Here is a 22,019-nt window from a genome sequence, read left to right as displayed (position 1 = left end):
CAGTAACACACACGCAACCCGGCCCATAAATAGTCTTCAAAATATCCCATTTTTAAGCTTCTCTCTTTAGTTTATTTTTGGGTCTCCGATTCATCGAGATGAGACATTAGAGGAGAAATTGCTGCTGAGAAGCTCATTGCAATATTGCAACCAGAAAACTCGTCACCTTATGTTAAAGTACTGAACCCTCTATATTATTATCTCTTCACATTTTCATACCCATATATCTGTTTTAAGTCATAAGTTATAAAAGACACCACCACCCCATATATAGTCTCCTCTTTAGTATTTTTGGTCTTCGACACATCTCTCTATTTCTTCTCTGATTTATTTAAAATGGCTACAAAGACGAGCTCTTCTCTATCTCACTTCTCTCCTTCTAAATGGACTTTTCTAGCCTTCTAGGATTCGAGAATGAATTCCATATTTTCCAAGACGAAGAAATACTGTAGTAATATATTTTAAGTTGTGTGTTCTTGTTTTATGTGAAGGAGAAAGTAGAGATTATTTGCTTAATACAACTTGTTAATGTTACTCATGTTTCTCGTAAACCTATATTGGGTATGGGTGAATCACACTGTAATAACCTCTCGTGATTGTCAAAGGTAAAATAACCATTCCGATGTACTTGCTTCGAACAAACTGGATGGGAAAAGTTATATTATTTTGAGTACATACATAAAAAGACATATTGGCGCTATGAATTTGACAGCTTAATTAGTCTACTTATTTCATTAGGAAGAAGATGAGGGAATCCCACTTATTCAAAGAGTAATCAACAAATTAAAATTTGATCCAGTCATCCAGTGGATCCCAATAAGAATTTGCTTCCTGATCCTTCTCATCAAAAGAAAGCTCATCAAGCTTTGTGTCCAACCAGTCTAGCTTAAACCCCGCTCTTGTTAGCTCATTCAACTCCCTCTTAGCTTTGTTTAGCTCAGTCTCGGTGAAGCTATGTAAAGGCTTGTTCAGTGTCTTGATAAGACCGAGGAGGGCACTCATGTACGCTGTCTTCACCAATGCGATCTTTGGTATGAAATTTACTGCAATGTCCGGGTGATCCTCGAAAAGCCGACTCGCTGAAGTAACCTGTCAACGAGAGAAAGATCGATATAAGTATGATATACGTTAATCAGAAAATTAAAGGGGAATCATCAAAAAGAACATGCAACAACGAAAAGACCAACTATTTCTAATAAGAAGGATATATACCTGAGAATAAAGAACTTGGAAATCATGAACATCTAACATCTCCTTGTCAGTTGCATCCTCTTGATGATCAACAATTTCAACTACTTGTATTTCGACTTGAACAATCAGTTTGTTCTCCAAAAGCCCTTCTTCTCTAAGCTTTTTAAGAGGCAAGAACCTTGAATCAGTACCCCATCTTGAGAACTGAGCGCAGAACAAGTTGCAATCTTTTGGCGATCTGTAGAGCTCTTTGCCTGATTGATTTAACAGAACGAGTGAAAGATTAGCTCGTCGTTTCCATCCAACTTTGAGTGATCTAGGTCTCGCAACGCAGAAGTGCACAGACAAGTGATCTTTAAAATCACCGTATCCTTTGGGATAAACCTTAACAAACCTTTAAATAAAGAAAAAGAAAAAGAGAGAAACAGATTTAATAACTAAACGCTAGCTGCTTTATTTAGGGTTTGTATACCTAATCAATAGACAATAGTAACAAATACGAGTTATTTATAAACTTGTCGCATGTAAGACGACGATGAGTTATATAAGAAAAAAAAACAGAAAAAGCACATGTATATATATTTGTTTACCATTCACAGCCACCACCGCTGGAGAATATAGGAGACCGTATCACAGCAGCTCCTTTCTCCCAGAAGTTATCTATCTCAAACGTGAAACTCGTTTCCTTTTGAATCTCCCCCATAGCCGATCCTATACTTTACTTGGATTGGAAGTTACCAAAAACTCACAAAAATTCATATATACTAATGTACTCGTATGGTCTTATTACAGGAAACTTTCCAAAATCCTATTCCAACTAAAATAGTTAAGGAACCTTGAAAACCTAATCGTTCCTCTTCCCCATGATAAATGTTACAGTCAGGAGTTACATTAGTAATTTGTGGACTTGAAATTAAATCATCTACGCCCACCAAGGACACGGACATAAAACCCAATAAAGTTTTCTTTTAATAGTAAACCAAGGATTAAACCGGATTGTACCATTTTCCTCACCCCAACACTTTTTTGGATAATATCAATATCTCTCAAAAGAATACCCCCAATACATAATGACTTGATAAATTATGAAAAGATCATTCCATAAGCTTTCTATCTTTGGAAAAATTGAAAAAAAAAAGTAAGATAAATATACTCTTAATCCATATAACCTTAGCAACTCTAACACTAAATCCATTTCATAGATATACACAAAATTTTAAAGTAGAAAAATTGAGTTACAAGTTTCAATTTTTAATAAGGTTGTTAAACTGAACCCTCTATATCATCATCTCTCTACATTTTCACACCAATGTCTTTTTAAGTCATAAGTCATATATAAAACACACACACACACACCCCATAAATAGTCTCTTCTTTAGTATATTTGGTCTTCGACACATCTCTCTATCTCTTTCTCATCTCCTCTCTCTCTCTCTCTTTCCATCGCAATTTCAGACCCCAAAAAAAAAAAAAAATGTCACGAAGAGCATGCAAAAGAGTAAGCTTTAATCCGAACCCAGAAGCCACAGACGAACCCATATTCCCAAAACACGAGGGCTTAAACTCGTCACATCACAGCCGGAGAAAGGTGGTTCTCGTCGGAATTCTCAGTTTCGGTCTTAGGAGCTCGCCGGCCGCGAGGAAATTGATCCAACGTATTGGAGCTAGAGTCGCCAAAACGTGGCGTTTCATATCCTTCCGAAGGAATACGACCGATAAAAAAACGTCATCGTTTCTGTTGCCTTCGTCGGACTCGTCGTCGTCCTCTTCTTCAACTATTTATATGAAGAGGTCAAAATCTGTAAACGAGACAGAGTCTCACCGAGCAGAAGCTATTGAAGATTGCATCGAGTTCTTGAACTCTTCTTTTTCTCTGTCGAGATCAAACTCCGTCTCAACGTGGTCTTCTTGATTTGACCAACCCGGTTTGGATCTGAGTCGGAGAATCGAATATAGTGCTCCTACTCTCTTTGATCTTTTGTTGTAATGTTAAGAGAATTGAGCATTGAACATTGTATAGGAATGTTTTAAATTTCTTATTTTTGGATTCAGAAACTTTTTTTTTTGTTCTTGAATAGTTTTTCCCTGATCTTCTATTCAACATTTATCACAAACCATATATTTAAAATTTAAACAAATAAAATGACACTAATCTAATGTGTTTAAAAAACGTCCACTGTGTGAAACCAGTTACACGTTAATAGTATTAAATTTGATGAACCGAGAAAATGAATAATAACATTTTCCTAAATTTGTACCGACCAAAAAAAGAACAAAAGAGAGAAGGCCAGGTCTAAAAATTCAAAAGGAGGGGTCGACTTCAAAGGACCATATAGACAAGAAAGCTCATGGGAAATCCCCACTTGGCTTTCTTCTTTTTTGACCCCATTCATTCCTCATAATAATATTTCTTTGTTCAAACAAACAAAAGGAAAATTCCAATTATTTTCTTAAAAGAAGGATGATTCAGACCAACAAAAAAAAAACACACACACACAAAATTAATTTCATCATGACAAACCTTTTAAGTGTTTCGGAAATTGTAGGTCCAAAACCTGACCTAACAAAAACAAAACGAATCAAATAGTATCTAAAGAATCCAAGGACGAACTTACATTTTAAAAAATGTTGGGTTCTTCCCCCTCTCAAGACCTTGTGTGGAATGCACTACCAGAAGTTGCAACAAAAGGTTTTATTACACTGGCAAGAAAGCAAAGACATAAAGAAAGATTCTTTGTCTTGTTCACAAAGGTAGACATTTCATCAAAAAAGAAAGAAAGAAGAGTATTAGGTTGAGTAGGTTGAGAAAGGAAGACAAAAGAGTAGTTGAATTTAGCTTATCTCTCTATACAATGGAAACTTGCTTTGAAAACTAAAAGATATATAATCATTTACGCTGACATAATATTGAGTACTTAAAAAAGGGGTTAAACAAGAGACATCAATTTAGATACAATGAAGATGATGAAGGTAAGATTTTTTCCTTTTACCGAGACCACTTCCATCATACCTTTTAACACATTTGTTCTTGAACATAATTTTCCCACCCAACTAAAACCAAAACATACAGTTCCTTGTCACTAGTCAACACTACAAAGTCTTTTTCTATCTTATGTCTCTAAAATGGATTCATTAGTTAGCTTTGTGACTGTAATTATATACCCATTAGAACCAAAAACTTTACAAAGACAAAATCTAAGAATCCACTTACAACAGACGAGCTCTCTCACACTAGATAAAGTTTGAATCTTGATGATGTTCTTCATTTTGTTCAGCTCCTTCTCATGAAAGTTACAAAATTATTTTCCGGGAAAACAGAGCGTGATCACCGTTCGTTCTTGGGGACACCATTACTCGACGGATGTTATCCCTGAGTCACTAGAAGTTTCCCAGACCTCAACACCTTCCATAAACTCCCGAGAAACAAAGAGCCGATCACCTCCAGCTTCAATTTTCGAAATCACCCCTCTCTTGGAATCTTCTTCCTTGTCTACAAAGTTTCTTCTGCGAATTGGATCACCACTCGTCTTCTCATTAACACTTGACCATACCTCTAATGCACCACCTCTAGCAGCAAACACTTGCTTTCTATAACAATGTACAGCGCTGTAACCGCCTCCGTCTCCGGCCTTCCAAGCACCGGGATTCTCATCTGACATATAAACCCATGGATCTTCACCTAATCTACGGATGTCTACCATTCCGAGGTCTCCTGACTTAGAACATACCTTGAAGATGATCGCGTCTTCAACGTCAACGTCCATGTCAGCTAAGGCATCTCCGAACCTACTGCTTCGTCCCGAACCTGGCTCGTTCGTTTCCCAAACTATGTTCCTGGTCCTCGGGTCCCATATCCGGATGTAGCCGGAGCATCCAAACGCTCCGCGTTGCACGGCGGATCCTACCAAAACACCGTTCGTTGGCAGCCACCGTAGTTTCTCCGGCACCGTGGTTTTAGCCGAGCTTCCGGATTGCTGGCCGATCACGGCGGCGACTTGGAGAGTGGATTTGTCGATCTGGAGAACGCTGTTCTCTCTGTGCAGGCACTCAAAGGATGCGAACACTCCACCGTCGGAATCAGCAACGGCGGCGACGCGTGCCTTATGGATTCTCGGATCCTCCGGATCAGTCCAGTGCGTAGATCCGACGTATCGACCTCCGGAGAGATCGTAGAAATGAAGCCCCGAAGCGGATCCAGATCCGACTGCAGCCGCTTCGCCCCACACACGGCAGATCGATGTGATATCACTGAGATGCGTACGGACGGTTCCAGCGTGGGAAAGACTCCAATCGTAGACGGAGATCTGACCGCCGTGAGCGATCCACAGAGAGGCGTCTCCAGCTGTGGCGGTTAAAGCAGACGGAACTCCGTCAGCAGCAGGTGCGATTGTGGAGACGAGAGACGCATCGAAACCTAGCAGCGGCGGCGGTAACATCGCCGACCTGAGGAGTGATTCGACGCCGTAATACAGAGCTTCATCGAGTAGCTCTTGCTTGGAGAAAGCGCCGGAGGAATTTGCTTGGAGTCGACCAGTACGGAGGAGATTGAGGATGACGGCGAAAATCTCAGGGTCACGATCGATGAACACAGGGATCGATCCATGGGATGTTGGAGTCGAGAGAGCAGCGAGAAGAGAGTCTGGACAAGTTGATTGAATGGTCGTTGCGTTGGTTTCGAAGATCTCGCCGCCGACGTTGAGCTTCACTCGCTCGCTGCCATCGGAAACCATCACAATCCGGTTCGAGTTTCGTTCTATTATTTCACCTTGAACTGTTTTTTGCCAATTGGGCTGTGGGTGGGAATAAGAAACATGATTTTGTATAATTGATAAAAGTCAAATTATATGGGCCTGGGCCAATCAGTATTGGATATTTAACAGCTTAAACATAAAATTTAATTAGGGTTTTAATTGAAGAAAAATTAAAAAGGTTGAGGGTTTCATTGTTAATTTACAAAACTATTCTACAATGGAATTAACTTACAAAATGGAAAAAATAAATAATGAAGTCTTTAGGATAAAGAGACAACACGATCACAGATTATACAATGATCTGAAACCAATTTATCCATGGCACTTCCTTGTTCAATTTCGAATTTGCTGCTAAACTTATTCCACAGATGCAATCCATAGCTTCTCTTGTGCATCTCAAGAACCTTGACTTGGACTCTCTTAGAATCTTTCTCTGTTCTTGGAACTTTGAATAGCTTCTCAATCTCAATCCAGTTCACTGGATAAAACGCAGGAGGTGTCATGATGGTGAAGTTATAACCACTTGTTCCTTCCACGGCTCGAGCCACTCTAGAAACCAGATACGGTCCGTTATGACCCCAAACGTTTCCGTTGAAAGTCAACGCGAACTCTTGAATGGATTTGAGCAAGAAAGGATGGTTCTTGTCGAAGACCAAAACCGCATTGTTCAATCTTGTCCAGTTTCTAGAAACCGGTTCGAGGGTCTGTGCACCGATCACGTTCCTAAGAGTTTTAAAGCTCTTCAGAACAATCATGTCCGTGTCCAAATAAACACCTCCGAATTTGAAAAGATACGCCAGTCTCATAAGATTTGACAGATTCTGAGCTAAAGGAATCTTTCCGGGATCTCTTTTACCCGTTTGAATCTCCTCAAGCCACGATTCTCCGGCTGTGTCTTTCAGAAGAAAAGGCAAATCCGGCGTGACCGCCATAACTCTGTAACCTCGATCAAGAAACGGTTTCAAGATTCTGAAACCTTGTGGAGAATCCATTGTCGATGATAAAATGGTCAAACAACCTCGAGGGTGATGTTTGAAGACGCTCTCTACAGATAAAACCTCTCTCTTACCGAACATTTCCGCAGGTGAGATCCATGTCATCATGAAGTTGACCTCACAATCATCTCTTAAAAACTCTGTTGCTCTCTGTTGAAACTTCTCCGACACGCCTTTGCCTCCAAAAACTTCGAGAACTTGAAGATTGTTAATCTCTTTGACTGTGACTTGTTGCTTGATAGAATAGTTGTGGTTGGTCTCTTCACTCAACTCTTTCTCTGAGCTTAGAGGTAAGTAAGGAACAACTGTCTTGATCTCTATTGTCAACATCTTCGTCGAGTAATCTCTCACCGATAAATTAGAGACGAGAATGATCGTGAAAACGATCAGAGCTATCACTGTGGAAGCAAACGCTGTGAATAGTGATGATCTGAAGCGGTTTAATAACCGCCGGTTATCAAACATGGCCGTGATTTTCTTGGTTATTTCATGATCCATATTTTTGGAAAGGAAGAAGTTAGGAGAAGAAATCAGAAGTGAAGTCTTTGTGTTTTTTTTTTTTGGGGTTCTTATAATATGTTGTGACCTTGTTTTTCTTGCTTCCTTTGGGGTTGAAGAAGGTGTCGTGTTTTGAAAAGTTCTTAAGCAGCCAAAGAAGGCTGACTTGGACGTAGGTTTCAATATGTTTATTATGTAATTAAAATGGGACCATACGCTTAAATAAACGACCATGATATATCCACTTTTTGGTTTTGCTTTACTTTTTTGTAAGGGCTCACAATCTCTTGACGACATTTCTGTTATCATCTCTTTGACTATATCCTTATGGACTGTTCATATCGTTTGAGTTTGGTTTTGATTCAGTTTTCTATCGGTTTAAGTACGGACCAGCTTAAATTTATCTTGTAATCAAAATATATGTATTAGCAAAAAGAAAAAAAACTTGGATTTCGTTTAAGTTTTTTTTAGTTTAAGGAGATGAAACCTCTTCCACTTTTGAGGTTAGATTCTTGGATTGAAATATTTTGGATATATCAATTAAATGAGGACAGCTAAATTATCCATTATTTTGAATATTTTTTTATTGTTACAAGTTGATGATTTTTTAGAATCTTCTCATAATTTGTTTATTGTAAGGACAAAGCAATTATTAAACTTTCTTTTGATATGGTCTTTAATCTTATAGCTTTTGATAATTATGTTAATAATTATTATTAGGCCGTCTGTGGAATTTTAATGCAATAGTACATTACTTTTCAAATTTCTCCCGAATGATAAACGCCTTGTGTTCTTCATAGTTGACTGATAAATAAAACAATAATTACGTTGCTATAACTAAGAAGGAAGGCACCTTAAAGGCAAGGTCTCGATGTGTGAGGCACTTTCCTAGTTGATCCATTTGTTATATCCAGTTTAATTTTGTTGGGTTCCTATTTTTATTTCTCTCAAAACTCTCTAATCCATCCTTAGTAATATTAATTTTTCTCGTACAAAGTAATTGAATTAGAAATTTAGGCGAGAAAAGGAGAGGTTTGAATAAGTCCACCTACATATATTTTTTCATCCGCACAACTTGTCAAGTGGAAGCATCTTGACTTTGACGATTGAAAGCATAGTTAGGTGCATACAAATCTTTTCCCAGTATTATACTACTGTACTTGTCTCATTATTGGCGATGGTTAGTAAGTTAATAAGTGTCAGTTGACAAAATAAAAAAAGTTAAGTTAATACAGTAAGTATCAATCATTCTGTTTAAGAATGTTGCTAAGAATGTTGCAAATCATGCCAATCATAATTAAAACTTCCTGGCCCTCTGACACATAGGGAAATGTCAGACAACTGCAATTGACCAGATGAGCATATTTGGTGTTTCTGATTCATAATAAGCTATTGGAAGTACAGGTACTCATTAAGCATTATATATACACATACATTCTTCAGCTTTTTTTTTTGGTTTACTTCTAGATGCTTCATTTGAAAGTGAAGGAGACAAGCCAAACCAGTTGGTTGGAAAGAGCAAACTGAGTTTGTAAGTGGCTATAACTTAATTCTGTTTGTGTATACGTTGCGATAGGATAAGTTATCAAGTTTTAAAACTCTCTAAGAACACTATAGCGAATTGGTGGGACTAGACCTTAATTTACAGAGATTGTAGATTCATTTTGAAATTTCAAAATTTGTAAATGCGGTTTGTGTTCTTCTTTTTGTCTGTGTTTTGCGTTCTCTGGTTCTATTGATCATTATCAGTTCGAAGTTACAACTTATTGCAATCAAAGCAATTAAAATCTGACTAAGACGATGATATCATCATTATTATACTGAGTTATTAACATTTTGATTTACTATACAAATATATAAAGATGTTAATACATCAGAAACTAGTTAGTATCCTCAAGAATACAATTGACCTCTATTAACAGATAAAAATCATCTAGGAGCCATCTCTGTGATGCTCTGAAAGGAAATATTAGACGTCGACGTCGACCCTTGAGGATTGGCTGAGCTTTTCCCTTTGTGACGTTGCGTTGACGAGCTCTCCTGTGAACTGCCGCCTAAAAGACCGATGCCACGGTGGTTGCGTCCCTTGTTGACACCTCTGTAGACACCAGGCTCCGTTAAGGCATCCTCGTTGAGGTTAAGCTCTTTCCTGCAAAGCATCTCCACCACTTGCTTCATGTTTGGTCTCTTCTGCGCCGTGGCTTGAGTGCAGAAAAGAGCCACTTTGATGAACCGGGTCACTTCGTCTCCTGGGAACTTGGTTAGATTCGGATCAACACACTCTAGTAGCCTCCCTTCTTTTCTCAGCTTCCACACCTGCCAAAACACACAGAGAATATATAGCCACCCTGTTAATTGTGGTTTGTTTTCATATTGACATGTTATCTAATAGGATGCTCAAATGAAACCACAACGTTTGCATTTACATTTTGAAAATGTATTATTATTGACTTGTAAGAAAAACACTAAAACAAACATAGAGGTCTATGTTGTGTGTTTAGGAGTGAGATCATTTCGTTCTTTACCCATTCAATGAGAATCATGTACTCCTCTCCAAAGGCGGCTCTGCTGCTACTACTACCACTTATGACCTCCAGGACAAGTATCCCGAAGCTATAAACGTCTGCTTTTTTCGTCAGTTGACCAAGAAGTGCATATTCTGGGGCCAAGTACCCTCTGTAATCTCAGTCTCATTAGTTGAAATTTATCCGTAGAGGAAAAGATAAAAAAAAAAACGATTATGTTTATAGAAGGATTCTTACACTGTTCCAGCGACTCGGGTACTGACATGAGTGACATTGTCTGGAAAAAGCTTAGCCAACCCAAAATCTCCAATCTTGGGAGAAAAGTTTCCGTCTAGTAAGATATTACTGGCCTTGATGTCACGGTGAACAACCTGAGGTTCGACTTCCTCGTGAAGGTAAGCTAAACCTGAAGCCGTCCCAACGCAAATCGCAGCTCGTTTAGACCAGTCAAGAGCTACATATTTACTCCGTGAACCTACAAAAATCACTCAAAACAAAATGAGAAAAAAAAAAAAAAACAGGACAGAATGGGACTTGGTAGACAAGAATGTGATAGTGTGGTATGGTAACAAAAAGTTACTATACCAAGCAAAGCACTAGCAAGACTGTTGTTCTCAAGATACTCATAGACAAGAATCCGATTGTTCCCTTCAATGCAGCAGCCAATGAGGTTAACAAGGTTAGGATGATGAATGTTGGAAATCAAGTTAATCTCGGTCAAGAACTCGCGTGTCCCTTGTTTAGATTCTGCTGACAATGATTTCACAGCTACTTGTGTGCCATCTCTCAAAACTCCCTACAAGATTCAAAACAGGTTTTCAACATATATCAAACATTTTTTATAATGAAACTGTAAAGAGAAGATCATTGAAGTTTAAACACCTTGAAGACAACTCCATAGCCACCACCTCCGATTCTGTTGGTTGGATGAAAACCATCTGTGGCTGATCTTAACGAATTATAAGAAAAGACCCTCACATTGTCGGTGCAAATCTCTGATTCATTCCAAAAAAGAGAGAGAGAGAGAGAGAATCAAATTCAGTGTCCATGTTCTAATCTAATCTAAAGCAAACGAAATCAAAGAGGAAGTGACTAAATTGATTTGGTCAACCATTGTCGAATTCTACAGATTCTATGTATCAGAGTAATGATGACAGGTAAACTAACTTGCACAAGGAAGCCAAAGCCAAAACGAAACCTAATTTGAGATCAAAATTCAAAACCCTAAAAATCAAAGTGAACATTCATCAAATCGTTGTGCAGTATTAGTATATATATATATATATATACCTTCAGCTTCTCTGAGTCCAAGACGGTCACTTCCTTTGCACTTATCAAGAAGTCCAAAGCAATTACAACGCATCACAAACACAAAAAAAAAAAAAAAAAAATCCTCCGAAAAAAAACAGAGGAATCTTTCACATAAAGAAACTCAAAATCAAAACCCGACCAAAGAAATAAAGAACCTCAGATTTGACATGTCTCCTAAAAAAAAAACTGAATCTGGAAGGTAATAATAACGATGAGATTGTAGAGAAGAAGAAGAAGATAAAGTGAGGGTTTGTTTATTTGAAAAATTTGTTAGTGGTGGAAATCCAAATCGAGTGAATCAAAGAGAAAGACAAACGAGTTTGGGTTTTTGTGTGGAGGAGAGTAGTAAAAATGTCAAAACTTTTTTTCGTGAGGGATATCAATAAATGGTTGAACATACAAAAACAAAACCCAGAAACTATATGAACAGAACAGTAAAGACGCCAAAAAAAGGTGTAAATCAAATTGTTTCTCGTATTTAATTTGTTGGCTGCTGATGCTAGAAAAGACACTGACAGGTACACGACGAGACTAAAATTTTAAATAATTTTTTAATGTTATTTCTCACACGACGACGACGACGAGACTTTTTAGTTTTTATTGATTGATTGAGTTTGCTTTCTTCTCTCTTTTTGTTCCCTACTTCCGCTTGTGGCAGCTGATAAAGTAATTTAACTATTACCAAACCAAACTACACGGCAAAACATTAATTTGACCAAGCAGAACTCGCCCTTCAAAGAAAATACGTCATCAAACTACCAATTTACGACATCATCGTTACGCTGCTATTAAATCATCCCTAGAGAGAAAGATCCAAAAAGCTTTTTGAATTGACTTTACGCTTGGTAGCAAATGACATCATCGTCATTCCACGAAACGTGCCATTTATTCTTTTCTGTTATGTGTGTGTGCACCACACACAAATGCAAAATTGAAATAGTCCACGTTGTTGACCATATAATTTCATACTATCTTTACTAGATTCACAGTCAGCTGTTATACAACTTTTAGTATTAAAGTATACGATTTCGGTGAAGTTGTGGCATGTAACTACTTCATTGGTCACGCGACTCACACGTAAGGTCTGATCTTTTCCTATCTGAACGTGAATACGATTCACCTAAATCCAAATCCAAATCCTCACAAGTCACAAGGACTTTGTCATCATGTAAATTGACTCTAACATAAAAACCTAACGAGACAAGTTATGCAGATGTTCCCGTAAGAAAACCCAAAATGTCCAAAACCATTTACATGTCTCTGCTGCATCCAAAACTATGCTTTTTAGGATATTTAAAAATATGTTTATTATATACACCTTCTAGAACAAAGTAGCTTTGAAAAAGGACTGGGTCTGTGAAACACTCTTTTCATATTTGAAGTGCAATATTCAAAATGCAAAAGGCTAATTATATTAGAGCGAGTCAATGAACAAGGTGAATATGCCTAGTAAAGTCAAGGATCAAAGTTCAACTGTGGTTAAACCGTGTGTCCCATTTCTCCTATATATATGCTCTGTTTTTCCTTACTTCCTTGCTCTGTTTTGTTTCTCGATACTCACTTGTTTCGATAGCTCTAATCGTGAACATGGTTTTAAAAGCTTAAGTTTAAAATCCAGACACACCCTTTAGCAGTTGTTTTCTGCAAAAACATTTTATGAAGGAAAAAAGACATCTGATACCTGAGTTTCTTAGATATAAGTATAACGGATCACTTAGAAACACGTAGTTTCAAAGTGTTAGAACAAAAACAAGAACATAAGATATATAATATCATGGGTCAAGATGTGAACTTGGGGAACTGATCTCGCGGAGAAGCATAGCTTCTCTCACTGAGAAGATCATCATTTTCAGCTTCGTTCCCGTCCAAGCATAGAATGTTGATGTTGTCAACACTCGGTTCAGATGAGCTCACGGTGCTGCTTGTGGCCATCGGCGAGCTTGAGACACTAGTCGGCCGACTTCTCACGCTGTACATTGATGATGCCGGAACTTTCGTCACAAGCGGTCGGAGATTTCCCGTCATGCCTCGTCTTATATCCTACACACGAAATACCAAAAGTTAACACTAAAATTACCGGAAATAACCTGAGCAAGCACTTTTTTGCAGGTAAGATCTTTTAGGCCAATGTTTTATCTATGGTGAGCTTCTGAGAAACTCTTTACTGAGGATTTCGTTCACTCCCAAGATTAGGTGGATGTTACAGGGAACAAAAGCGCGGTGCTACTCTAAACACCGAAAACTTGATCAAATATTGTACGACGTTATCATACCATATGTCTTAAGGCCATATCGATGGAGCTCTTGGAGAGGTTTCTTCCATATCCAAGGCTGTTAAAAGCGGAGTTAGATTTCCCGGTTCCTCGACCGCCGCTCTCAGTTAGCCGTGGTGGACCTAGTTTCCTCATGTTCACCACTCTCTCAACCATTTTATTACCCATAGCCACTGGGCTCAAGCTATCACTTCCGCCATTGTTTGCCTTAGCTCGCCCACGCACACCTGTAACACTCCCGTTGGTGTTCCCTATAGGAGCCCGACCTCTGGACGGCGAGCAAGATTGCCTTCTTGCATGACTGACGCTGCCACTGGTGGGACCACCTCCGCGTTCTATGGAACCCGATCTTGAACCTGGTGCTGAGGCTACTCCAGGTCTGCCTCTTGAAGCTGAGACCGGCCTGTCTGATAAAGTGGTCCTCAGATTCGGTGGGGCTTCTAAAGAGAAACCAGGCATCTCCGGCGGTTTCCACGGCCTAGACGAATTAACAGTAGGAGAAGGAGAAGTCCCTCGGGACGGAGCCTTACTGGAAACTATTGATGGACCAGTCGGGGTTGAAGGCCTGCGGGTTGGTGTGGCTGGCCTTGATACTGGTTTTTTAGAAGGTGCAGAAGATGGCCGAGTATTCGTATTAGACCGAGTTGGAGTAGCTGATCTCGCTGAACCGGTAGACGTGGTAGTGGTTCGTGGAGCCGACGAGGTAGTGGTTCGTGGAGCCGTCATGGAGGTAGTAGCACGTGCAGCAGTTAAGGTGGCACGTGAGGTGGGTGTTGAGGATCTAGAGGTTGAAGCTTTGGTGGTCACAGGACTAGTTGTAGAGGTGGTTGGAGTTGTAGACCTTCTTGTTGGTGTGGAAGGTCTGCTCGCTGACCTTGAGCTACCAGAGGATGATGGTCGCCTGAGTCCAGCTACAGAAGAAGAGCTCGTTTGGGGCTTATTATGGTTCATTGACACGATATCTTCACGGCAGTTCCCTAACTACAGAAACAGAACACAACAAGAGCTTCGGTGCTTATAATGACAAAGACAAACGTAAGCTTGGACCAGAGACATATTAAGGTTCATACCCGAGATTTAAGAGCCGTGGGGCGAGAAGTGGGAGCATCGAGCTGATTCATTACACTTCTATGCGACTCTTTCTCGAACTGTGGCGTGCCTGGTGGAGTTAGAAGCCTGAACAAGAGACAAGAACATCAGACCAATGATTTATGGAAGGAGACATTTGATTACACTCTGGCACTAAGCTCAGGTGATGTACAACAAGAAATCATGATGTAAATGAACCTTGCTTTGCGTAAAAATTTCAATATAATTTGGACAAACTCAAGTATATTCCCAATCACTAGTTGTTCTAATTTTGGAATGCGCAAAGAAAAAAAAAACTTTGGAATTTCCTTTCAATTTTTATGATATTAAAAACGATAGAAAGGGAACACAAATGGAAAACATTACCAATCGTAATCAGACTTCTCATTCTCAGAATACAAGAAGTTCTCGGCGGCGGTTCTCCGGAGAGGATAACGTTGAGACGACGCCGTTTCTGAGACACCAGAGAGCGCCGCTGCCGCAGCAGCCTTCAACGTTTCATTGATACTACTAACATTATCAGATCCTAGAAGAGACAGAAACAAGATTCAAACACCATTGCCAAGACACAAACAATATACATAAAGATATAGTAAACGGACCTGTTAAAAGAGAATCAGCTCTGTGTTCTTTCTCGCGACGACGCATCTCAAGGAACAGAGAGAGTTCCTCGTCTCTGTCGTGGGTCAACATATTTGAAACCTGAGATTGAAAAGCTTTCTGGGTCTCGTGTCCGAACTTGCACAACAATAACAACAACCAAAGTCTTCAAATAAAATTAAAAAAGAATGGGATCAATCAGATCTGGAACAGATCACCACACTACAGGGACCCTTGGGAGAACTTGAACAGCCATCAATGAGGATAATAGGAGGCACTAGAGAACAAAGGACAAGGACCCAAACGGTTTTTTTTTTTAATTGATTCAAAGAGTTGAAGAAGAAGAAGAACAACAGGGAAGAGAGTGGGGTAGATGTTCTATTCTTCTCAACGAGATGTTTTATTTTAATGTGTTCAATTTTTTTATACAAAAATTCCGATTTCAAACCAGACAACTCTTGGTCGTACCATAAATCTCTTGTTTTTTTCCTCTTAAATAATTGAATATAGTTTTGAAAATTTGAACAGAACACGAAGCATCGGGTTCAAACCGCAGAGGATCTAAGAAAAGCTCACGAGACACGTGTGCAGTCTTTACCCATGAACATGCTATTTAATTACGAAAAGGCCCACTTGTGTTATGGTTAGCTAAAATATTTGTGGTTAAAGGTTAAAACTGTTGTAACGGTCTCGCTAAATTTGAAAATTAATTAAGAATACACACTCGTACTGTAAAACCTCTAAATATTATACCATTAATTTATAGATAAATTAATAATTATTATTTTATGGTGTACATTAATAATTATTAATTTATAAATATATTTCTAATAGTTTGAATTTTAAAAATTATGAATTGAGACAATTTTAGCATAATAAAATTATATAATTTTGGATTTTGTAAATGTTATGGTATTGAAATTGAATTTGTAATATATAGAAAACATTATTAACAATAAATTACAAATACAATAGACAAACTCACTTACACACATGACATATATAAATTCAAATTTAATAATATCAATTGTTGTATTTTAATAGTCAACTAAACTATCAAAATGTAAATGATGAATATCTAGAAATTAAAAACTTAAAAGAATTTAGCTATTTTTATGACATATTACATAATATTTTATATCATTATAGTATGAAAATACAACATAACAATTGTTTTCTAGATATGAGCTTTAGGAGAAACATACATTATATATATATGTGTGTAAAGTTAGATGATTATTAATTTATGATATTATTGGGACCATATTTTACATAGAGATTTCAAAAAAAAATTATCTTATTATCTTATCGAATTTTGTTATATTTTACACTGGCCCAACTTGGGACTAGCAAAATTTATTAATTTATAGTGTTTATTAATTTATAGAGTATTAATTTATAGAGGTTTTATCCCTGTTTTAGAAATCGCTAGACGCTAGTCGGGCGGTCGGGGTGAGCCTAGCGCCTAGCGAGAAAATCAGAGATTAAACGGGGATTAATCGGGAACTAGTTTTTGGGTTATTTTATTAAATTAATAGTAAATTAAAAATATATAGTACTAAATATATGTATAATTATGTTTATGTGAAAAGAAAAATATCAAATAAAATATAAAGCTACAATATTGTCTTTAAAATTACGGTAAAAACATAAAAACGTAATATTAAGAAAAAAAATAATTTTAATTAAAAGTTTGTATATTAATTATTGTAAAACATCATAAACTCTTAATTTAAATGTCTAAATAATAGAAATATATATATTTGATTTATATTTGGCTCTAAAAATAATCGGTATATACAAAATTATGCGGGAATTAATCGGGTTAGACGGTGTAATCAGATAGTGGATGCTAGGCGGGGACTAATCATTAATCGAGGCGGAGAGAGTGGGTCTAATGATTTTACGGGGCGTAATCCGTGCTAGAAGGGGATTTTTAAAACAAGGGTTTTTACTGTACATCTTTATCTCCCACACTGGATGCGGTGAAATTGAATCGAAGTGTATAAGTAGGTAGTAGGACAGTAAAAGCATGACAGACAACCACCGGTGGAAGTAACTTCTGGTAATTAGGATTTCAGAATAAATTAGGATAAATGGCCTAAAAAATCTCTATCTTTCATTACTGTTTATTCTTATATAATATGTATCTTGTTACGAGGAGATATGAAAGTAAAAAATATGCATATGGTAAAATTGTTATGTTTAATTTGGAGATGTATGTGTGTTGTTAGACATCATATCAATGAATTCTAATCGCACAAAACAATTTTCCTAAAACGATTATAAACTTGATATGTATTTGTAATATCAAGTTTCAAATTTTATAAAAACGATTTTAGCTTTCTTATATAAATATGAATATTTTGGTTTCTTTTTGTACGCTTACCCGAAAAAATGTCGATTTTTTTTCCCCAGCGAGTTTGCTGGTCACCGATAGTCTATAAGAAGGGATTGACCACTAGCCAAAGTAGTTCCCATGGGGCCGCAAAATTAAAAGAGAATCCAATTTTTCTTATTCTTCGTCGCTTCCAATCATAGGCTCGTCCTCGTCCACGTCGTATCCACCTCCATCGGGTCCAAGCACCTTAAACCTGGCCACATTGGTTACACAACATCCACATTAAACCAAGTCACTTGAATCCATTTTTGTGATGGTTTATTCTTTAGATTTGGTTTTGGCAATTGAGAGAAACTAAGATGTCAGAATATTGAAAGATAAGAACCTTTCTATGATGAATTTTCCTTCCTTGTACTTCTGAGACTTCTCGTATGCAATTTCCTGAGGGAGAAAATGAGAGAGTTAGGGATCAAAGAAACAATCACAAAGAAAGAAAGTTGTTGACAACAAGTAAGAGTTTTGGAGTCGTGTACGTATTTCCAGCCGACAAGAGAGCCACAGCTAACACAGAAGATGTCAGCAACAGTGTGCCAACCAGTCATCATTACGCGATGCTCCTTCTCTCCAACAGTCACATTGACACTAAGAATTCAAAAAGGGCTTGCTCAAATAAATAAAGAAACCATATAACAATTCCTTGTATGAACAAAATCCTTACATGTAGTACTTGTACTTACACATTGTCGAAAAGATAAGCCCTTCCATGCTTGCAGTGAAATGACTGGAAACAATACAAGCACAAACAAACACAAATCAGATGTAGCTGTTTGATCAATTGAGGAACTATAATCGCACAGTAGAGTGTGGACAGAAATCATGGTGTGTTTGATCAGTTCAGCTCAATAACTACTACAAAACAAGAATTGACAGGTCAATACAAGAGCATCAATTGATTATTAGCAACTGAATGGTAAATTTCCATTTCCTATGATCAGTATGAAACTGTAAGTTGTGTGTGTTCAATCAGATATTTAGAACATAACAAAACCTCTGAAAACATGTATATTCTGCATACACAAAAGTGTATAAGACCAAAGCAAAGTTGTACTGTAGGAACATCAATTGTGCAAAAGAGGAAGCAGTAGTAAACTGATATGGAAATCAAAAGGAAGGAAAGATTACAAAAAAAAAAGGGCGAACCTTAGAGATAAGATCATTAGTAAGAGCGAAATGTGTCTGACAATGCTTGCAGCTATAAACCAGTCCTTCGAGGTTGATCACAAATAATCTTCCCATTTCGTAACAAAACCCACCTTACCTGAAAAATTAATACCAAACACCAACAGATCTCAAATTCCGTCACAGATCTTGACAATAATCAATTTAAGGATGCGAAGCAAAACAACAAACAACTGAAGATTCTGATCCCAACAGGCTATTAAATATGTAAAAGGGGCATCGATTGAACAGAGAAATTAAAAAAAAAAAATCACACTGAAACCAAAACCACAAACAACCGAGAAATTTTCTCAGAACTTGACGAAGAACATCAAGAGAAATTACCAGAATATAGTTTGCGTTTGACGATATAACAACATTAAATATTTCTTACAAAAATGAAAAAAATAAAAGAAAAGGAGGAGAGCGTTAATCTCGAGAAGAATAAGAAAAAAAAAAGCTTTCGATCAAAATGTCAAATGGAAAAAAAAAAAAAAGGGTAACGAAATCGAAATAGTAGTAGTAACTAGGTAAGAAGAAACTTGCGTAGTTCGCAAGATGCCCAGTGGAGAAAAAAAGTAAGAGAGAGAAACGAAAATAAAGAGACGAAGATCTCCCAGAGATTTTCCCAGCCCAGGAAAAAAAAAATATATTCCCCAGAAGACGAGAGATTCGTACGACATTGAAATTTGAGGCTTTTGAGCAATCAAAAAAAAAAAAGGTTCCCAGAAAGTGGAATTGATCTTACCCCCGAAGGAGGAGAAACGCCAGACAGAGAGAGGCAGAGAGCAAAGGGAAGGTTTCGAATTTTCCATGCATTTATGTTTATTTATATATATTTTAGTAAATTGAATTTAATTGACAAAAAATAGAGAGCCAAGGGGGGCTACTGCTCTACGGCCCATGATGATGGCCTTTATTCTTCTACGAAATTTAATTAAGGCATTTAATCACACACTTAACACGTGGCAAATAGTATTTATTCCCACAGAGTCTTTAATGAGATTGGAACTAGGTTTTTTTTCAATGATGGTGTTCGAGCCAGCAAGCAAACCGGAGCCACAATCAGGCTAAAAAGTACTGTATAAACCATTGTTCCAATACAAGAATGTTTTCATTTGTTTGTTATCATTGAGACGTGATGACTAATTCTGATTTGAGAATCTGAGATTGAAATATAGATGTAACTTTTTAAGAAAGAAAAAATGTGAATTTTGCGAGTTCCTCATTAAAGAATCTTTGAGGAACAATGTAGACGAATTTTGGATTCTCACTAGATCCCAATTGAGACACCGGACAAATTTGTGAACGAGGAGGAGTCCTACATTGTGTTAAAAACAAAGGGTATAAAAAACGAGATTTTTAATCTTTTTGTTAAACCATCATTCTTTGGTATAAAACAGATTCCTCAACGAGTTTACTTTTGGGAGAGGAAGAAACATTACCTTCTCATTCTCCTTCTTCTTCTCAATTAGCTTTATCGACCAATCTTGCTTACTCTTTGAGGAGGCCACACCACACGGGTGACCCGTCCTCGAATTAAACCCAAAGGAATCTGCCAAACAAGTTTTTTATCCACATCAGTCAAACGGGACAAGTCTTCAAGAGTATCATCACATCCTTCATCGACATTCAAAATCTATGTTTAATATGTGATTATGTGTAAGGGGTCTTGCAAGCAGAGAGGACTTACAGGGCCAAAGGTTTTTTGAGTCTAAGCTGGAATATTTGTTATCTCCTTCTACCCAACAATGACCTTCTGGGACTCTGATCACATCCCGAGAACTACTTATCCATTCGCCAGGCATCCCCACTATCCTCTTTATGTATCTATCCCTAAAATTTTCCGGAGAGCTGCCAGTGATATGCAGTTTTCATTGACATGAGCTCAATGATGTATTCCAAAAATATATAACTTAGAACACATACAACACAATGTGAAGAACATTACAAAACAGATTTGAGACCTTAAAAAGAGCCAGAAAAAGTAGACCCTTTTGAAGCAAAAGACAAGACGAGAATCCAAAGAGTTTCATTTCATGGCCAAATATTTTAGACTACATTGTATCAAAAGTGCAGTTTCTTAGGGCCATGTCTAGAGATTGAATATGCACTTATTTCATGGTACAGTTTCTTTTCTTTGCAAGGTTATAGTGATTAGTTTTACATTTTTAATGACATTGTGAATACTGTAACCATCCAAGATAACAGGAGGGTGGAGATTAACATGTAATCAACTAATACTCATTATATAGTTCATGTCAATGGATGACTCAAACGTTGTTTGGCATTAGAAGGAACATACCTGAACACTACAACATCACCACGTGCAAACTTGTAATCCTTGAGGCAAAATTTGTCCACAAGTACAAAATCATCTGCACCAACAATTGAACATCTAATAATAAGAAAAGAAGAATGGACAAAAAAATGCAGGAGTGTACTTTAAACCAGTTTTGGCAAAAAGACACTTACCAAAATAAGAATTTTTCTGTGGATTCATTGTAGGAGACATGGAATCTCCTCTCACCGGAACAACGCTACAACATCTATCTGAAATGGTAAGCCCTATGATACCTCCAGCGAATGATTTCTTTGCCACTTCCCATAAAAGTTTCTGGATTCCCATGTCCAAAGATGGCCTACCTTAATATGTGATTCTCAGCAACAGGCATAGAACCATCTACAACAAAACCCACAAGGCTCCAGAGTTGATTAAGCTTTTAAATGATGTTTTCTAATACAAAAATGACATAATCTATCAATTGCATCTTACATAAACCTTAAAGTTGTGAATCTAATCTTAAACTATGCTAAACTAAGTGAACTAAACCTAATCGATTCATGGAACTGAGAGGATTAAATTTGAAAACCAGGAGGAAGAAAATGAGACCTGTGACAAAGCTACCTGCAAATCGAATTTGCGAAAGTACGACAGCAGAACCAGAGCTCGCGACCCAATGTGAAGAAGAATCAGGGTTTCTCTTTTCTCAAAAATCAACACTCGCTTTTAATTTGTCTATAGGGGTTTCAGCTAAAACCATAAACCGGTCGGTTCGACCAAGAAATTTGGGTCGCGGATTTTAATGTCGACGATTCTCGGTCTAAAGTCCCCAACCCAAATTGAGCATAGAAAAGAAGAGAGGCAGATTCTCAATATGTGATGAGTCTACTGAATTCTTGGCTTGCGTTATCAGTTATCACACTCTGCCTGGTATTTGAAGTAT

The 22,019-nt window shown here is 37.5% G+C and overlaps 8 protein-coding genes across 12 annotated transcripts; 1 reads left to right on the top strand and 7 right to left on the bottom strand.

The window, feature by feature from the left end:
- Nucleotides 1-643: 643 nt before the first annotated feature.
- On the bottom strand, nucleotides 644-3,885 carry LOC104767381 (MATH domain and coiled-coil domain-containing protein At2g42470-like). Its single transcript, XM_010491418.2, has 3 exons — nucleotides 1,782-3,885; nucleotides 1,213-1,585; nucleotides 644-1,089 (listed from the first exon to the last, which is right to left on the bottom strand). The coding sequence occupies exons 1-3, from the start codon at nucleotides 1,892-1,894 to the stop codon at nucleotides 784-786; spliced, it is 792 nt and encodes a 263-aa protein (XP_010489720.1). The 5' UTR covers nucleotides 1,895-3,885; the 3' UTR covers nucleotides 644-783.
- Nucleotides 2,549-3,266, top strand: LOC104764597 (uncharacterized). The gene has a single exon (XM_010488156.3). It carries the CDS (start codon nucleotides 2,666-2,668, stop codon nucleotides 3,101-3,103), a length of 438 nt encoding a protein of 145 aa, XP_010486458.1. The 5' UTR covers nucleotides 2,549-2,665; the 3' UTR covers nucleotides 3,104-3,266.
- A 447-nt stretch (nucleotides 3,886-4,332) lies between the features above and the next one.
- LOC104764596 (protein ENDOPLASMIC RETICULUM-ARRESTED PEN3) lies at nucleotides 4,333-6,081 on the bottom strand. Its single transcript, XM_010488155.3, has one exon. The coding sequence runs from the start codon at nucleotides 5,919-5,921 to the stop codon at nucleotides 4,542-4,544; it is 1,380 nt and encodes a 459-aa protein (XP_010486457.2). The 5' UTR covers nucleotides 5,922-6,081; the 3' UTR covers nucleotides 4,333-4,541.
- LOC104764595 (uncharacterized) lies at nucleotides 6,080-7,592 on the bottom strand. The gene has a single exon (XM_010488154.3). It carries the CDS (start codon nucleotides 7,433-7,435, stop codon nucleotides 6,203-6,205), a length of 1,233 nt encoding a protein of 410 aa, XP_010486456.1. The 5' UTR covers nucleotides 7,436-7,592; the 3' UTR covers nucleotides 6,080-6,202.
- Nucleotides 7,593-9,224: 1,632 nt separating this feature from the next.
- LOC104764594 (putative serine/threonine-protein kinase) lies at nucleotides 9,225-11,898 on the bottom strand. Its single transcript, XM_010488153.2, has 6 exons — nucleotides 11,251-11,898; nucleotides 10,843-10,955; nucleotides 10,546-10,756; nucleotides 10,198-10,435; nucleotides 9,961-10,111; nucleotides 9,225-9,751 (listed from the first exon to the last, which is right to left on the bottom strand). Exons 1-6 carry the CDS (start codon nucleotides 11,321-11,323, stop codon nucleotides 9,365-9,367), a joined length of 1,173 nt encoding a protein of 390 aa, XP_010486455.2. The 5' UTR covers nucleotides 11,324-11,898; the 3' UTR covers nucleotides 9,225-9,364.
- A 999-nt stretch (nucleotides 11,899-12,897) lies between these two features.
- LOC104764591 (uncharacterized) lies at nucleotides 12,898-15,365 on the bottom strand. The gene is made up of 5 exons (XM_010488148.3): nucleotides 15,236-15,365; nucleotides 15,000-15,159; nucleotides 14,615-14,720; nucleotides 13,545-14,525; nucleotides 12,898-13,311 (listed from the first exon to the last, which is right to left on the bottom strand). Exons 1-5 carry the CDS (start codon nucleotides 15,324-15,326, stop codon nucleotides 13,051-13,053), a joined length of 1,599 nt encoding a protein of 532 aa, XP_010486450.2. The 5' UTR covers nucleotides 15,327-15,365; the 3' UTR covers nucleotides 12,898-13,050.
- A 2,190-nt stretch (nucleotides 15,366-17,555) lies between these two features.
- Nucleotides 17,556-20,347, bottom strand: LOC104764593 (protein yippee-like At3g08990). Of its 4 annotated transcripts, none has more exons than XM_010488150.3 (6): nucleotides 19,541-19,661; nucleotides 18,775-18,892; nucleotides 18,312-18,355; nucleotides 18,108-18,216; nucleotides 17,960-18,015; nucleotides 17,556-17,827 (listed from the first exon to the last, which is right to left on the bottom strand). In XM_010488150.3, exons 2-6 carry the CDS (start codon nucleotides 18,868-18,870, stop codon nucleotides 17,749-17,751), a joined length of 384 nt encoding a protein of 127 aa, XP_010486452.1. In that variant the 5' UTR covers nucleotides 18,871-18,892; nucleotides 19,541-19,661; the 3' UTR covers nucleotides 17,556-17,748. The 4 variants fall into 4 exon arrangements, with proteins under 4 accessions (XP_010486452.1, XP_010486453.1, XP_087356949.1 ...); XM_010488151.3 differs by having other exon boundaries at nucleotides 19,138-19,544; XM_087500822.1 differs by lacking the exon at nucleotides 19,541-19,661 and adding an exon at nucleotides 20,238-20,347 and having other exon boundaries at nucleotides 17,690-17,827.
- On the bottom strand, nucleotides 19,858-22,005 carry LOC147920105 (mitochondrial inner membrane protease subunit 2-like). Of its 2 annotated transcripts, none has more exons than XM_087500819.1 (6): nucleotides 21,701-22,005; nucleotides 21,268-21,475; nucleotides 21,098-21,170; nucleotides 20,486-20,646; nucleotides 20,238-20,347; nucleotides 19,858-20,113 (listed from the first exon to the last, which is right to left on the bottom strand). In XM_087500819.1, exons 2-6 carry the CDS (start codon nucleotides 21,419-21,421, stop codon nucleotides 20,066-20,068), a joined length of 546 nt encoding a protein of 181 aa, XP_087356945.1. In that variant the 5' UTR covers nucleotides 21,422-21,475; nucleotides 21,701-22,005; the 3' UTR covers nucleotides 19,858-20,065. The 2 variants fall into 2 exon arrangements, with proteins under 2 accessions (XP_087356945.1, XP_087356946.1); XM_087500820.1 differs by having other exon boundaries at nucleotides 21,686-21,820.
- Between the last annotated feature and the right edge of the window lie 14 nt (nucleotides 22,006-22,019).

This window comes from Camelina sativa, chromosome 19 (genome assembly GCF_030686135.1).
Source record: "Camelina sativa cultivar CO46 ecotype springtype chromosome 19, ASM3068613v1".
Lineage (NCBI taxonomy): Eukaryota > Viridiplantae > Streptophyta > Magnoliopsida > Brassicales > Brassicaceae > Camelina > Camelina sativa.
This window is presented reverse-complemented; position numbering and strand designations above follow the sequence as displayed.